A 16,062-nucleotide genomic window follows, 5' to 3' on the forward strand; every position below is an offset into this window, starting at 1 on the left:
AAGGCCTAGGCCAAAATGACTTAGTTATGACTGGTAAAAGTGGATTCAAACCAAATTCAGTTCCCCTTTACCAAGTCTGCATCTTATTGGTCCTAGCAACTCCAAATAAAGACTGGCGTGTTCAGGACTAGGGTTGGCGTTTAGGGTTAGAAAAACAGGTTTGGATTTAAATGACGGTTTCTCGAATGTTAGGGAATGACTAATGGTCATGGTATGAAGAGACAAACTTTGACCAAAAGACGAACAATAAGTCTTCCATGCATGTAGTTGAGTCTGATATCTTAATGGCCCAACCATTCGCCCTTATCCTTTTGCTCTATAGTCTTTATTTTTCTTGGTACTGACAAGATGGTAGGATGGATTTGAGAAACTCTTGGGCGATGGTTGGGGTCAGGCATTGACCTTAGATGTTTACCATTAGAAAAGGGTCCTCTTTCTGTGAGTTTTTTTTACCATCTAGACCAGGGGTGTCAAACTCAAGGCCCGGGGGCCAAATCCGGCCCGCGACTTCATTTAATGTGGCCCGCAAGAGCTTGCAAAGAATATAATACATTTATTATACGGTTCCATGCCACTTTACAGAAGCAGGTTGCCCATAAACTACCTGTCCCACAATGCATCTCGTTTTGTGACATGCGCACTGAAGAGACTTGCAATTATTTGCCCTGGACTTCTGCTTTCAAACATAGTTAGTTATTACACTATCTGACAATAATCCAATTCAGAGGCAATAATGTAATATAATGCATTATTTTATATATATATTTATATAGTTACAACCATAATGCTAATGTGGCCCGCGATGAAATTGAGTTTGACACCCCTGATCTAGACAGAACTATGCTTCTATAAAAACATCTCCAACTTATTTTTCTCCAAATGGACATGAGCCGTTTTCATGTTGTAACAGGAACGGGCCTTCTTAAACTGCTGGTCCAATTTGTGTTATATATATTAATGTTGTAGCATTATGATTACTAGATTGGAACACCACGGTCCTGGCTCAAATTTCCCCCTAAATAAATTCATGCACATAAATGACCTTTTTAAAAGAGCAGGAGGGCACCCATGAGCCATCTTTTTGTCAACTTCTTTTGGCATGTTCTTAACGATGAGTCATGCGTTAAAAGCTGTTCTCCACAATGTTAATCTCCCCTCCCTGCTCCACAGAGTATCCACCTGTCCTTTCTGCGGACAGTCCCTCCGTACTCCCACCAGGCGCACGTGTGGTTCGACTTGATGCGAGAGTTCAACTGGAACCACATCATCCTGATAGTGAGCGATGACCACGAGGGGCGCGCTGCTCAAAAGAGGCTGGAGACCCTGCTGGAGGAGAGAGAAACAAAGGTGAGATGCTCCGGCTCCCAGGCTCCCTGAAAGAGTGTGTGGGCGCGCGAGTGTTTAAGGTTTTTAAACCTTAAGAGGTCTTCTATGTAACTGTTTTCCTTTCTGTTATGTGGCCATATCTCTTTCTCACCATTGTGTAAACATTGGCTAACATTCCTAGAGACATCAACAGCGTCTAATGTGGTCTAATCTGACAAAAGTTTGTACGTTTATTTGCTCATCTTCACGTTGCTTTTCGTCATAGTCCAAATTATCCTGTGTCTATCCACATTTGGGAGCCAAATAGCGGACTTTAACGTGGGGCCTTGCAAACCATCACAGACTGAAGTGTGTAATCGGGGGCCGTGGCGGAAGTCAGGTGTTTCCTCTCAGAGCGTGATGAATGGCCGGCTTCATTATTGTACACAGAGGCTTTTTGTTTATTGCACCCTGTTAGCTCGTGTTCACATGATACGGGGGATTGTTCTCGCCTTTTCAGATAGCGCTGATGCATCCATTTTAAGTGTAGCTCAGAGCTGTGTATGTGGGTCACTGAAATGCTGATCATCGTCTTTGAGCCAAAACAGACTTGAGACCGCGATGATGTGTGCCCTTTAGGAACATAGAACGATAACGAAAGAAGGGAAAAAACATCTGCCATCTATTTCATCCTTTTAATAAGACGAAAGTACCGTGGGACTTTTTTCTTTTTTTTTCACTCTCTGATGCCTGTCCCTCTCTGGGGCACATTGCTGTAATTGTGTGTTCAGAATGAAATGAGTCCTGATTCTGAGATTTAATTAAATCAGAAGCTGAAGAGACGCTGGAAATGACACACACCCGGGGTTATTCACAGAAGCAACCACAGCCAAAGCAAAAGCTACTTAAATGAAGTGATTGATTGATTCACCAATAGGAAAAGGTTTCAAACGTTAAGTTGGCGTGTACAACCAAATCCCTGCAGTTAAATAAATTATACTTTTGAATCATAGATGATACTCACATCCTGCACTATTGAGATTACATCTGTGTACTAAAAGCCCTTGACGACAATCCAGGAAGTTCCTTTGATTGCTTTTTATGAGTTTGGATCTCAAAATGAACCCATCTGTACGTCCCATTCAAACTCATAATACTTAGGGAACTCTCTCTACTACTTGTATTTAATTAGACATCTATTTAGTCATTACTGCAGGCCAGCTCAAGCTCATTTGGCTCCATAAGAAGGATTTATTGTAAGAATTTCTGCCAAAAGTGTGCAGCCATAATTACACAGTCAAACTCAGAGGGCAATTATATTTTGTTGTGCTATAAATCAATCCCATATAAATATCTCATACTGATCCTATTGTCCTGCTTTCAAAGCCGAATGATTCCTATTCCTTTGTATTTGATATTATATCTTATTCCATAGATCTCCATTTACAACATAACAGGAAGTCAAACTGTGTTCCTTAATTACAATGAGCACACACTGTATTCATATTGAGTTGAACCCACATGGAATGTGCTGCTGCCGTTAAATTCTCACTAGAGCACCAAATGTGTATTAATCCGCAGCTGAAAATAGTCCCCAATAAATGTCAATTTCCTCCTATTTTAAGTGGTATTTGTTAAAAACTACAAAGCCCAGCTAGGAAAGGAATGAGCTTTTTTATTTAAAATAAACTATACAGTATATGTTTGACAAGTTTTAAAAGATTAGCCTCTTAAATAAGAACCAATTTTAGTTAGTGCCAAACTCTGAATTTGAAAAGTCTGGATAGAAGAATAAAAAATAACGTTTGTTTTGGTCTTTATATGGGATAAGTTCACAGTAAGAAAATAAAAATATCTGTCTAAGTGTCATGCTATTAGAAATAAATATACAGTTTAAAAAAAACGAATATAACAACCTTGAAATGCTCTCCTAAATCTTATAAAAATAATATAGTAAGCCTATAGACCTTGAGGTTATGAAAGGCGCTATATAAATTCAAGTTATTATTATTATTATTATTATTATTATTATTATTATAGTACCAGTAGATATAAAAACTGACAAGAAAACAAGCAGAGGAACCAAACATTTCGGACAATTTCGGACACATCCCTGCGTAGCTACGTAGCTATTTTTTCGACTTATGCTCTGACATGCCATGTATGTCACCACATGAGCTGGATAATGAAACCTGTACTAGCTCTTTCCTTGGACGTGTATTTGTAAGACAATAAGCTAAACAGCTGAACTGTAAATGCATCGACAGCTTTGATGGTTTTTGGTGACGGATGTTAGTTTGGATGTGGCAGACGTCAGTGTTTTCACATTATGCTTTAATGAGAAGTGGTGTTCTCTCTAATCACCTTGTTGTGCTGCATAAAGTTGTTCAATTGAAGCGTTATTTTTATCCTTGTGGCAAGTCGTTAGTGAGGTCACAGCGTCGCGGGGGGATTGCAGTCACAACCAGCACAGGCTCTGGACACAGGAGAGTTTAGAGTGATAACATGACCAACAGAAGATGAAATATTAACGCCTGTGAGGATACTAAAATAGAGCGCCAGCAACACTCTTGGGTAAAGAAAAAAGGACAAAGTATTTTATTTGTGTCCGCAGTGCTGCTGGATGGTACTTGTGGAAAGGAGATAACATGCTGAAGATGAATGAAAAAGCATGTTTAATGATCAAATTGTTTTACTCTGTAATTACATGGCAGTTAAAGTCTCATGATTGCTTTTATGTTATCATCTTTGAGGTTTTAACGATTACCCGTTTAGTTTTGAGTTCTTCCTGGATGGCGTTTGATGTGTCAGCTTGTCTGCTTTAGTCACCTTTGTGAAGAGGGTGCACTGAGGTGTGAGCTGTGGAGCCAGGCAGCTGCATAAAAACCCCACGAAGCAGAAAGATTATGTGTTTTCCTGCAAAATGGCTGCCAGTCTCAGGCAGGACCCCAGTGTCTCCTCCGTCAGAACGGGACTGGAATCCAAAATGATGACAACTATGGTGACAGAATATAGTCCGACCTGAGAGTCAGAACTTTGTGTGCTGTGACTAGATACCATACATTGCACACAGTATGTACTATAACATCTTGACTTTATAGTATAATACAGTATATTATCTACCTGATGGGAACAATATAGTATATTGGATGTCAACATCATTTACATAGGGGTGTCATTCAGCAGGGGCCCACGTTACGATATTATGACGATACTTAGTGACGCTGTTTTGATTTCCCCCATCCCTACTTCTTAATTCCAACAGGAGATTATATAGCATGTGTATCAACCTCCATCAAACTCATCGTCACTGCCAATTACATTTGATCAGGGAGAAGACCTGAGACCAAAAACCTAATTTATTTTTAATTATGTTCAATGAATTCACTAATATGCAGCTGTGATTATAGCTTAAATATACATTTTTGTTGAGAATCATTCGCTTGTGTGTGCGTCTTCAGCTAGGATCTACTGTAGGATGTGTTACACTTAGGATGGTAAAAATGTTGTCACCTCCAGAGATAATTGTATAGAAGAGCCTATTGATAGTTTACATACCGTTAAACCATTAATGAGCTAGTCATTCTTAGATACTTCTCTTGGTGTAGAGAATCCTATGGCCTGTGTTGACCACCAATGTTTGTGTGTACAAAGTTCTATGTTAATGCTGTTTTGTGTATTGACTGTTGCTTGAACCAGAGCATTTCCATCCAGCGGTCGTCTCTGATGTTTTGCAAGCCCCACCGTTAAAGCTCCTAATTTGAAGCAGAAAAGTGGAGATTTGTTGGAATGCTTTACTGCCCTCCATTTTCAACTGTTTATAATATTTTTCTGTGTCTGCATATTTTCTCTGTGCACATTACTCATCAGAATAAAAAAAGGAACTATGAAAACCTCGACCAACTGTCCTATGACAACAAGCGAGGACCTAAGGTATATTTGCATGGTCAATGCACGCCGCCCACCAACTTTCCAAACGTAGCAACTAGAAACCAGCCCAATCCAGTCACCAGCCGACCCAGAAATGTTCCTCTCTTGGTAGCACGTGTTTTCTTTAATTTTTTACTTTGAGACATTTCCCTATGATTTAAATGAAGAATGATTTTGTTATGAAAAATCTATAATTTTCGGTCATTAAAGAAAAATAAAAAGTCAGTGAACTGCGCCCCGCTTTTATCATTTTCATTTTCTCCTTCAATAAAGGAATGCATGAACTCAAAACACACATACTCACACACAAAAAGAGTTTGCAAGTCAATTCCTTTGTGGAGAACCGGTAGTGTGGGACAAAACCGTTTCCCAGATGCTACTTCCTCCTGTTCTGTAGCACTTCCCTAGTTTTCAGCAATTTTTTTGTTGAGGGAAAACGTCCCCCTCACCCCCCCTTCACCCGTTTTTAGTTACTGGTTGCATTGACCTTCTTCTCCCCCCTACCTAACACATGCACGTCCTTCTTTGGAGCCTTGATAACCCTCAGTTTGCATGCAGACAAATGCAAAAGTTTTTTTTCCCTCCAAGCTTTTTTTTTTTGTAGTTGAGCCAGTTCCCCTGGATCGCTTTCCTTTTTATATCTGTCTCCCGTTTTCAATCAAAATCGGCCAAGCTCGAAAGCAAACAGGTAAAGAGGCAGCATGGTGTCTATGGTAGGGGAAAGTAGCTGGCTTGACCTTTCTTATGCCCCGATCACAGGCAGAGAAAGTCCTCCAGTTCAGCCAGGACACTAACTTAACTGCCCTGCTGCTGGAGGCCAAAGAGCTGGAGGCCCGCGTCATCATCCTGTCCGCCAGGTGAGCTTTGTCCCAAACTATGCATACGTTCCTCCCAACGGAGCATTGGGGAAGGTAGCATAGGTACCTCACACCTGATTAAAACAATATATAACATTCAAGAAAAATAATTGGGTAAAACAAATGCAAGCTGGATCATTTAAAGTGAATGTCTTAAAAAGTACGTTAGTTTTAACATAAGACATAGAACAAATTGTTGGAGCCGAGGATATTTTAGTATTTGTGCTTGATAATTTACATAAACCACCAATTATTTAGTTAAAACACTAATCATTCTAATGTTTACATTTTCTTAAATAGAAATTCAAGGTCTTAAATGAAATGTTCATTATCATCATATGATCTTTTTTCATAAAAAAGGCGTTTGTTACATACCTTAAATCTAGTCAAATTAAATAAGTCCACGTGGTGAGTTTTGAAACACGAACAGTGGTCTTCTTGTATGACCAATCAATCAACCTGACATCCAACCTCCTTAGTCCCTCTTTTATAGGTCACCTGACTTCCTGTTTTGCTCATGTCGTTATTAATATGAACCCTAGAGCTTGCACTTAAAACATTTTTAATCTTCCCGTGGTGATCCATCATATCAGTGGACGATAACTGCCTACTGAGCAAACTAAGAGGTAGAGTAGAGACCTAAAGCCTTAGATTTATGCTCCCGATAAAAACGGATTTAATCGTCTGATAAAATTGGAAGCAGGTGAACGCTCCTGGTTCAATTCCAGCAGAGAAGACTAATGTCCCACTCTCTCTCCTATCATTTCCTGTCAGCAATAAAGGAGTTAAAAAATACTAAACAAAAACAGAGCCCTCACCAAAAATGTCATGACATGCAGCTATAATTGGTTGGACATGCATTAATCAACCCCCTCATAGAAATGAACACAACATTTCCACTTTCATTCCACGTACTGTGATGTCAACCAAACAAAGAAACAATCTTTTGTCAAACTCCAGTGAGGAGGACGCTGCTGCAGTGTACAAGGCTGCCCGCTTCCTCAACATGACGGGCTCGGGGTACGTGTGGCTGGTGGGCGAGCGGGAGATGTCGGGTAAAGCCCTGAGCGAGGCGCCAGACGGTATGTTCATCCAGAGAGATCAGCGGGAATGCACCAGTTAACCCTGGACTCTACTCAGAGGCCGATCATAACACATAAGGATTAGAGGGATTAATGATGGATGCTTTACATGATTATCTGTATAACTGCCTGTTGTATGTTAAGCATTTAAATGTTTAAGCACTTTGTGTTTAAAGGTTTAAATGAGCCGTGTATCGACGGTGCACTTTTAGTTGCGGATAAGTCAGGTCATTGTGCTATTTGTGACATATTAATGCCCTGGTTTCTAACAAACTACAAAGTTTTTTCAACACATAACTGATAGAATGGTAAGCTCAGCCTTTCTTGTCTCTACTCCCTGGATTTTTTTTCGTAACTCACAATATTTTATCACTTTGTGGTCACAAACGTCCAGCGTCTTTTCCCCCCGGGCACTCTTAACACAACCAACCCCTGCAGAGCATTTGTTGTCCCGTCCATGTCCCGTCTCTTCCACCTACACTGCAGCTTCTTCCGGGAGTCTGCAAGGCTGACGGACCTGCTTGCAATCAGAAAACTTAGCTGAAGTTGGATTGTTGTTGGATTACATTAAGTTCCTTTTGTTCTTTTTTCCCTTACCACAAATAATGCTTTGCCTGTGCTGAATCCCAAACCTTAGTTGGTAGGGCGTTAATAAAAAAATAAAGATCCAACTTCAAGGGACTCTTTACACATGCTGTGAAAAGGTCATCAGTGGCAACATCGTCAAATTGATCCATGTTTTCAGCTGCCTCGTTTCGTAAATGACAAGATGTTGATATTTTCAGATGGGTTATTAGATTAACGGGCAACGAAGATGGATCATGCAGCTGATGTATGACCTTTATTCAGGATGTCTAAACCGGCGGCCCTATAAGTTTTTACACTTTGTGCATTGCAAAAGGATCCAGAGAGGCCGTCTGTGCTCTGGTCAGTGATTATGTGTTGTTGTTGTTGTTGGCCTGGTCTCAGGTCTGATCGGCCTCCAGCTCATCAACGGGAAGAATGAGTCGGCGCATATCAATGATGCGGTGGCTGTGGTGGCTCAGTCCATCCAGGAGCTCTTTGAGAAGGAGAATATCACTGAACCCCCGAAAGGATGTGTGGGCAACACCAACATCTGGAAAACAGGGCCGCTCTTTAAACGGTAAGCATGAATACAGCCGTGAGGAATTAGGTCATTCATTTTGCTTTACTGATGTAAAAGGCATGATCGTATTTCAAATGTATCGTTTGTTGTCGTTTGAGTTTTGATTTCATTTCTTGACATTTAATTGTATTTCAGAATTATTAAACCAGGAAAACGTTTTTGGAAAAGTGGCAGAAAAAAAACATGTATAACGTAAACTCATCTTAAGACTTCATTTCGCCAGACGCATTAAATCCCGATGAAAAACTGCTGTTTTTAAAATGATAAAATATGTTTTCTCAGTTTCTGTTGAATGTCACGTCAATTACCTTAAAGCTGCAATTAACAATTCATTTCCGATAACAATTGAACAGATTTGGATTCTGAAGGAGTTTCTTTGGTGTTGTGTTGGGCACAAAGTGTTTCCAGATTTTTAGCAATTTTAACAGGAGAGTGTCAGGTCATCATGTTTTCCAGAATGAGCTAGAAACTCTATATTTGTCACTTCCTTGCAACCATTTATTAAATCTAGGCTGACGCACTTAGGTCAGTTTCTCAGAAGTTAAATAAATAAGGAAAATAGAGCAGCAGACATCATCTTTTATATCAACTCATCATATCCAGTCATTTTACCACTAGCCTGAGAGCCTTGTGCCGAACCAATCGCAATAAAATGCACTGCAGCGTAACTAATAGGTGACACACCACACTGATGTATGGACACATGTGCTCATTCACACAGATAACCATTTTAATTTGCTCTCTCCAGCGTGCTGATGTCGTCTAAATACCCCGAGGGCCTCACAGGTCGCGTGGAGTTCAATGACGACGGGGACAGGAAGTACGCCCATTACAGCATCCTCAACTACCAGAAGACTCGACTCGTTCAAGTCGGCATTTACAACGGAACACAGGTGATGGACGGTGAAGCAAAGTTAGGTTTACCATTTAGTCAATGATTAAGGAAAAGCATTTTCTAAGTTTATTCCCTAGTTTATTCTTATTGAGAATTAGGTCATATCTGGTCTTTTTGAACATTTGTTCTGGACATGCAGCTCCAGTTTTCTATCTTTAGTACACCACAGTTAATTTAGGACAAACATTGCAGTTCAGCCAGAGCCCACACAAGATGCAGCAGTGTGTCGCAGTGGATTTGTGAAAGCTATTGCAAATATGACATGTTTTTTTTATTGCTACATGTTTGAAAACGACCGTACAAGTTAAACATACTACCCTTTTTAAAGTGTGTCTCAGCTGCCTGCTGGAAGATGTCAGTACCACCAACATTAGGGGTGTGTAAAGTAATGACTGCAAACGTATGAAATGAAGTGGTTGAATCAAACATCGATGGCAAGCAGGAGCTGCATGTTACTGAAAATGAAGCCTAACAATTTACTTCATGAGTCCTTAAGTAGGTATACAATGTTGTTTTTATTACCGAGCATTTTACAAAGCACAACCTCATTTTTCAGACGAAAGTGTTACCTTTCAGGCAGCCGCTGTTTTCCATTTGTTTCAATATAAAAACCAAGGTGCCAACAAGCCCCCACAAGGCACATTTGTGATTTCTGATATTGGTGTACATAAATCAAAGGGCTTGACAACAACATTCAAGATTTGAGCGCCTTTTGGAAAAGAATGTAAGAAACAGCCATATTGCAAATATTAATCATGTTTGGAGTTTGACTTAACAACAAAAACAAATTGACTTTTAATCAGTGGAAGAACATAAATATCCTGTATGTGAATTTCTTTAACCCTATAACTGTAATATAACATGAGAAACAAAGGAACAAGTACACAATGTTCCCTGGATTGCATCACCTATCATACAAGTTTAAACAAGCATTGAATGCCTTCAGAACAGGCGTGCATTCATAATGAAAGCATGAAATATATTTGCATATTAAGACTCATGAACTGGGGTATCCCCATAGCTGTCAACTTGTTATTATATAAAAAGTGTGCTTCACTCCAATTTTTGTCAAAACACAATTAATCATTTGTTTTTGTTTAAATGAGTACTATTATTTTTGTTTTTTCTTGCAAGTCTATGACACTATAGTCAGAGATTATTCAATGTCTTTCACACAGAATATCTGGGTTTAATCTGTGCATTTTCTCCGAAATATTACCCAGCTTTTCATTTGTTTTAGTTTTTTTTAACTACATCGGCTATAATTTATTCTTGACCTCAGAAACAGAGAAGTAACTCCATGACAACTGAGCTGGCTCAATCTGCTGAGGAAGACTTTGACATGCGGCTGTATCTCTGGGAAAAACAAGCTTGTTGACCTTGTGTTGAGATTAATCTGTCAAATGAAATGAAACTCATTTGTAGTCGATGTTGCATATTTAAGCAGGCCGGTAATGCAAACACAGCGAAAGCACGCACTGCGAGGATCAGCACTTCACTCTGCTGCTCATAGGGGTGATTAATATAAGTTCCTGAAACCCTCCGGTATAAGTCAGAGGTTTATGAAGTAAATAAAGAAGCCGCTGAGCTGCACTTATATAAATCTGACTCATTAGTGGTGCTCACCCCCAGTGCTGGAGCCTCATCAGCACCACGCCTCTGTCAGCACTCACCGATGCTACTGTACTGTGTGTGGCATCCGCAGGTGGTAATGAACAATCAGCGGAAGATCATCTGGCCTGGAGGAGAGACGGAGAAACCACAGGGCTTCCAGATGTCCACTCGACTAAAGGTAGGGCGCCTTTGCTTTGCTGCTGAAATCTGACATTCTTGTCTACACAGATCCAGACCTGAGCTGATATACTCGTGTTGGACAGCTCGCCTGCACTTGTTTCTCCGAGGGGAGTGAAGAAATGCTGTGATATATTTGCCATGACTTCTGATCTCTTCAAATTTGTCTTAGGCGTCCAAAGAACCTCTCATCTGTATCCTTGTCACTTATTTTTACATTCATCCGTCTGTGTGCGTCCATGTGTATCTGGGAGTTTGTACATGGGTATTTGTGTATCTGCTGGGGTTTTCCATGCATGTTTTTTCTCTCTCTCTCTCTCTCTCTCTCGCTAAAGTCCCTCAGGATCTGAACAGATCCATATCTGTCTATGTGATAAACAGCTTTCTATCCCATCTGTTGTAGATAGTGACGATTCACCAGGAGCCATTTGTGTATGTGAAACCAACTCAACCGGATGGAACATGCCATGAGGAAATGACATTAAATGGAGTCTTAATAAAAAAGGTTATCTGCACTGGGCCCAATGAGACCATCCCAGGTAACCTATCAGGGACGTTTATATTATCTCTGTGCTTTTACTGCACCCGCCAAACACCCACTGGAGATGCATACATATATATGCAGTAGGTATCTATATATGTATGCATGTAGCTGAGTGTGCCATTCAGAATGTGTGTTTGTGGGGATGCTAGGACATGCTTGGTGTTTGTGTTTCTGGCAACAGTATGACTGTGTGTGGTCGTCAGCAGTGTCATACATTTCGTTCCGTCTTCGTTCGCCGCCTTTAGATTAACAAACTTACGTGTTGCCTTAAGAGTGATTGTAACTTTGAACTGTTGCTGGTTTTATTACAGGACGCCCAATTGTTCCCCAATGTTGTTACGGATTCTGTGTTGATCTCCTTATCAAGTTGGCTATGACCATGAACTTCACCTATGAGGTGCACCTGGTGGCTGATGGGAAATTTGGAACACAGGAGCGGGTTAGTTTTACCTTTACAGCGCTCTTTGTTGTATGTTTGCATGAGGCACATATTGCACGCAAATCCTCACATTCAATACCTAACTTCTTTTTAATCTCCCTATTTTATTCCACTAACAGTAGTGATCTAACAACTATTCAGAGCTGAAGCAATAGGCGGTCATAAAACGGAGACCCCAGGTATCAAAAGTCCAGCAGGTCTACTGGTGTCAGCTTTAAACACTGAGCAGCCATCACCATGAGTGTTTTAGTCAACTAGGATTTGCAGATTGGTTTTCATTGGCAAAATACTTCATCTTCTGTATGCACAAATATTGACAGACATTTTCCCCTCAACAGTTTGCTAACTTATATTTGCAGTTAGCTTAGCACATTATGTTTAGCTCACGTTTTTAAGCTAACGATAGCTTAGCTAACATTGGCTAACAATAGAAGGAATAAAGGTTGGATATTTTCTTGGTAAATTGAGGATTTGAGCCTCAACAGTTGACTAGCATCAACACGGAAGAATTATACATCATACACTATTTATTAGTTTGTTAAATCACAAATGTAGTCGATCTATGGGTTTGCCCATTGGTTAGGGCTTGTTCATTCAGGTAAGGTGTTGGCAATAAGTCATGTTTTACAATATCCTTTGCTTCAATATTACCCCTGAATAAATATTGTTTTATAACTTATGTTAGAGAATCTTAATGTGGACGGGTTAGCAATAAAACGTAATAGTCCTCTACTTAAATCAATTTGCACAACGCCTTAAAAGGGCTATCATTCAAATGAAAATCAATTTGACAAACTTGAAAGGGGTCGCTCGTAGCGATGAACCTACAAAGAGTAATCACCTGAGTTTCCACTTATATTTAATCTAAACAGGCTTTCTGTGGAAGCATTCATCTTTAACCCAGAGAAACCGTACGCATGAGCACAATACTCTACAATTCTGGTGTCCTTCAATGCATGATCTTATTGATTCCTGAAAATAAGCAAGCTCTGTTATGATCCTCAGAGCCAGTTTCGAAGTTTTGAAGCACGCCTTAAGAACTTATATCCCCACTTGGCCTATCCTAAATCCTTAGTCTGCAAACATTCTGTGGTCTAGACGACAGCAGGATCTGATTCTCATTTTAACACTTTCCTTTTGGGGCTTCAGGTGAACAATAGTAACAAGAAAGAGTGGAATGGCATGATGGGAGAGCTCCTGGGGGGCCTGGCTGACATGATTGTAGCCCCGCTGACTATTAACAACGAACGAGCCCAGTACATCGAATTCTCCAAGCCCTTTAAATATCAAGGTCTCACCATCCTTGTTAAAAAGGTAAGTGTCTTCATTTCGTCCATTTGATGCTCTATTAGGCCAAATGTATAGCTCTATTGTGAAAAGATTTGTATCCCTTGTGTATCTATCTACTGTCAACACTTGCAATGACCTTGTTTCTTTGATTAAATGCCACCTTGAAGTTCACTGTGACAATAATATGCAAATGTATTCAAAGTTGTAGGTCCAATTTAATGACAATTGCCATGTGTGTTTTCAGGAAATACCTCGCAGTACACTGGACTCGTTCATGCAGCCGTTCCAAAGCACGCTGTGGCTGCTGGTGGGTCTTTCGGTGCATGTGGTGGCGGTGATGCTTTACCTACTAGACCGGTTCAGGTACAAGGGGGACATCTGTGTGTATGCGTGTGCCCATGTGTGTGTTTACGTGTAATCACAACTGAATGGGTGAATGTGTGTGTGAGAAATGTGTGTACATGCACTCTTGAGCGCTGTAGATCTTACCTCGGTATGGACACGGAGGCAGAAAGAGGTGAAGATCGGCTCCAACCATCCCACTGCTCTCTCCCTGTCTTTGTCTGTTTTCTTTCCCAGTTCGTCTTCCTACTTGCTTTGCCCGCTCATGTTCAGTTCCCTTCCCTGCCTGGGGTCGCCAGGGTTTTCCTCCCTACAGGTTCTCTGCGATTTCTCATTTTATCTCCTGCAACCCTCCCAATTTCTTCCCTCTAGCCCGTTTGGAAGATTTAAAGTAAACAGTGAAGAAGAAGAAGAAGATGCCCTCACCTTATCATCTGCTATGTGGTTCTCCTGGGGAGTGTTGCTGAACTCCGGTATTGGAGAAGGTAAGATTATAAAGGAAAGTCATTCCTGAAAATCTCTAAACCCTCATGTAATCGCAAGTAAATGTATCCTTTCTGCCAGAGCACTGTTATGCTGTTGAGTACTTTGGTCTTACACAGTTTCGGAGTTGGAATAATTAAGGCGTTTGTGGTTCCAGGCGATGCCTTGCTGTCATGTTTTTCTTTGAGGATGACAAATTAATACCTTTCAAATAAAATGTTGTGGAGAAAGAAAGTGACAGATCCCATCTTTAAACAGCTTACACCTGTTCTAATGATTTGTTTCATTTGTCTTCCAGTTTCCTTTTAATGTCTGGTATTTTTAGAGGGCTATATTTGTATTTCTATGTAAAGTTATGCACGTTTTTATATTAAGGTAGATGGTTCATTATTTGCAGTAGTAGTTGTTAAAGTAGTAAAAGCTCTTGTCCTTTTTTTTGTTAACTCACCAAACAGGTGCACCGCGCAGCTTCTCAGCGAGAATCCTAGGTATGGTGTGGGCCGGATTTGCCATGATAATTGTGGCATCCTATACTGCCAACCTGGCTGCCTTCCTGGTGTTGGACCGACCTGAGGAGCGCATCACCGGCATCAATGACCCAAGGGTGTGTAACGGGCGGTATTAGGACCAATGTAACAGTTACTGGTGAAACAGTGGATATCTCGGCCAAGACCTCCTCTCCAGTGTGCTGATTAATTGTTTACTGTACGATTTGCATCTTGAAACGCAATAATGGAGTTCATGGAGAAAGACCAGGTTGAAGCCAGTTAACAAGCTGATTTTAAACAACCAAAAAATGTAATTCCCAGATATGAGCAGATGGGGTCCCAGATTGTATCTTGCTCCATTTGTTTCTCTTTCTTTTCAGTGGACCGCACAAAAATATGTCTCAAATTACATTTGTTATTCACAATTAGTAATCATGACTCGACTGTTTGTGTCTTGTCCCGGTCTCTGAATCCAGCTGAGAAACCCATCGGACAAGTTCATCTACGCCACGGTGAAGCAGAGCTCCGTGGACATCTACTTCCGGCGGCAGGTGGAGCTTAGCACCATGTACCGCCACATGGAGAAGCACAACTATGAGAGTGCCGCCGAGGCTATCCAGGCTGTGCGTGACAAGTGAGTCTCGGCCAGGCCGGGCCGACAACAGCTAGTGTCGGCCGGCTGCTCGATTTATCAGACACACAGACCAGGGTCAGTCCAGTCAGCTCAGGGGGGGGGACATGGACCTTTGGATCAGACGGAGGTGGCAGGACTTACTGCAGCGCTCCCTCTGATCCGGGCCCATTGCCCAGCCAAGACAGATGCAGGGACAGGAGCGAGACACGTGTCAATAGCATTGGCACAAGTGTGAGGTTAAGCTAACATTGAGTCAAGAAGCACCCTTTTTCAGGTTGTACCAAGACGAACATCTTTCAGATGGGGGGAATCCAATGGGGGACGTGCCCTCACCCATCTGGCATTGGATTTCATTTGGGCCATAAGAGCGGTAGAGATTGCTGGTAAACGCTGTATGACACACACGATCTGGTGTGCGAGAGAGAGAGAGGGGTGGGAGCCGTAAATGTGTATGTAAATCATTGTACTGTTGCGCCGTAACCCCCTCCTTCCCCTCCTACCTCCTCCCTCCTATTCCTCCTCCCTTACCCTCCCCCACAGCAAGCTGCATGCTTTCATCTGGGACTCTGCGGTGCTGGAGTTTGAAGCTTCGCAGAAGTGCGACCTGGTGACCACGGGAGAGCTGTTTTTCCGTTCGGGCTTTGGCATAGGCATGCGCAAGGACAGCCCCTGGAAACAGAATGTGTCCCTGGCCATTCTCAGGTCTGTCCCAGCCTCGTATGACTTTTTGTTTTTGTTTCTTATCAGTATGATTTCATGGTCAGGTATCGACCTTTTTTATTAACCATTTAATACATTGCCTTATGTCACATCTTATATCTCTGTATCTCCCCTT

General features: G+C 41.3%; 1 protein-coding gene across 9 annotated transcripts in view; it reads left to right on the forward strand.

The window, feature by feature from the left end:
* Positions 1-16,062, forward strand: part of grin1a (glutamate receptor, ionotropic, N-methyl D-aspartate 1a) — a 31,406-nt gene that overhangs the window by 3,832 nt on the left and 11,512 nt on the right. For 3 of the 9 annotated variants that reach the window (XM_034206359.1, XM_034206364.1, XM_034206365.1), the window contains exons 3-17: positions 1,171-1,347; positions 5,176-5,238; positions 5,995-6,092; positions 7,053-7,174; positions 8,144-8,318; positions 9,070-9,214; positions 10,922-11,008; positions 11,411-11,558; positions 11,863-11,990; positions 13,140-13,304; positions 13,525-13,643; positions 13,995-14,107; positions 14,561-14,709; positions 15,070-15,227; positions 15,768-15,929. In XM_034206359.1, coding sequence (XP_034062250.1) covers positions 1,171-1,347; positions 5,176-5,238; positions 5,995-6,092; positions 7,053-7,174; positions 8,144-8,318; positions 9,070-9,214; positions 10,922-11,008; positions 11,411-11,558; positions 11,863-11,990; positions 13,140-13,304; positions 13,525-13,643; positions 13,995-14,107; positions 14,561-14,709; positions 15,070-15,227; positions 15,768-15,929 — 2,009 coding nt within the window. The remainder of the gene's footprint in view (positions 1-1,170; positions 1,348-5,175; positions 5,239-5,994; positions 6,093-7,052; positions 7,175-8,143; positions 8,319-9,069; positions 9,215-10,921; positions 11,009-11,410; positions 11,559-11,862; positions 11,991-13,139; positions 13,305-13,524; positions 13,644-13,994; positions 14,108-14,560; positions 14,710-15,069; positions 15,228-15,767; positions 15,930-16,062) is intronic. The other 6 variants (XM_034206369.1, XM_034206360.1, XM_034206366.1 and 3 more) reach the window with 3 other exon arrangements.

This window comes from Gymnodraco acuticeps, unplaced genomic scaffold (assembly GCF_902827175.1).
Source record: "Gymnodraco acuticeps unplaced genomic scaffold, fGymAcu1.1, whole genome shotgun sequence".
In the NCBI taxonomy this organism is placed as follows: Eukaryota; Metazoa; Chordata; class Actinopteri; order Perciformes; family Bathydraconidae; genus Gymnodraco; species Gymnodraco acuticeps.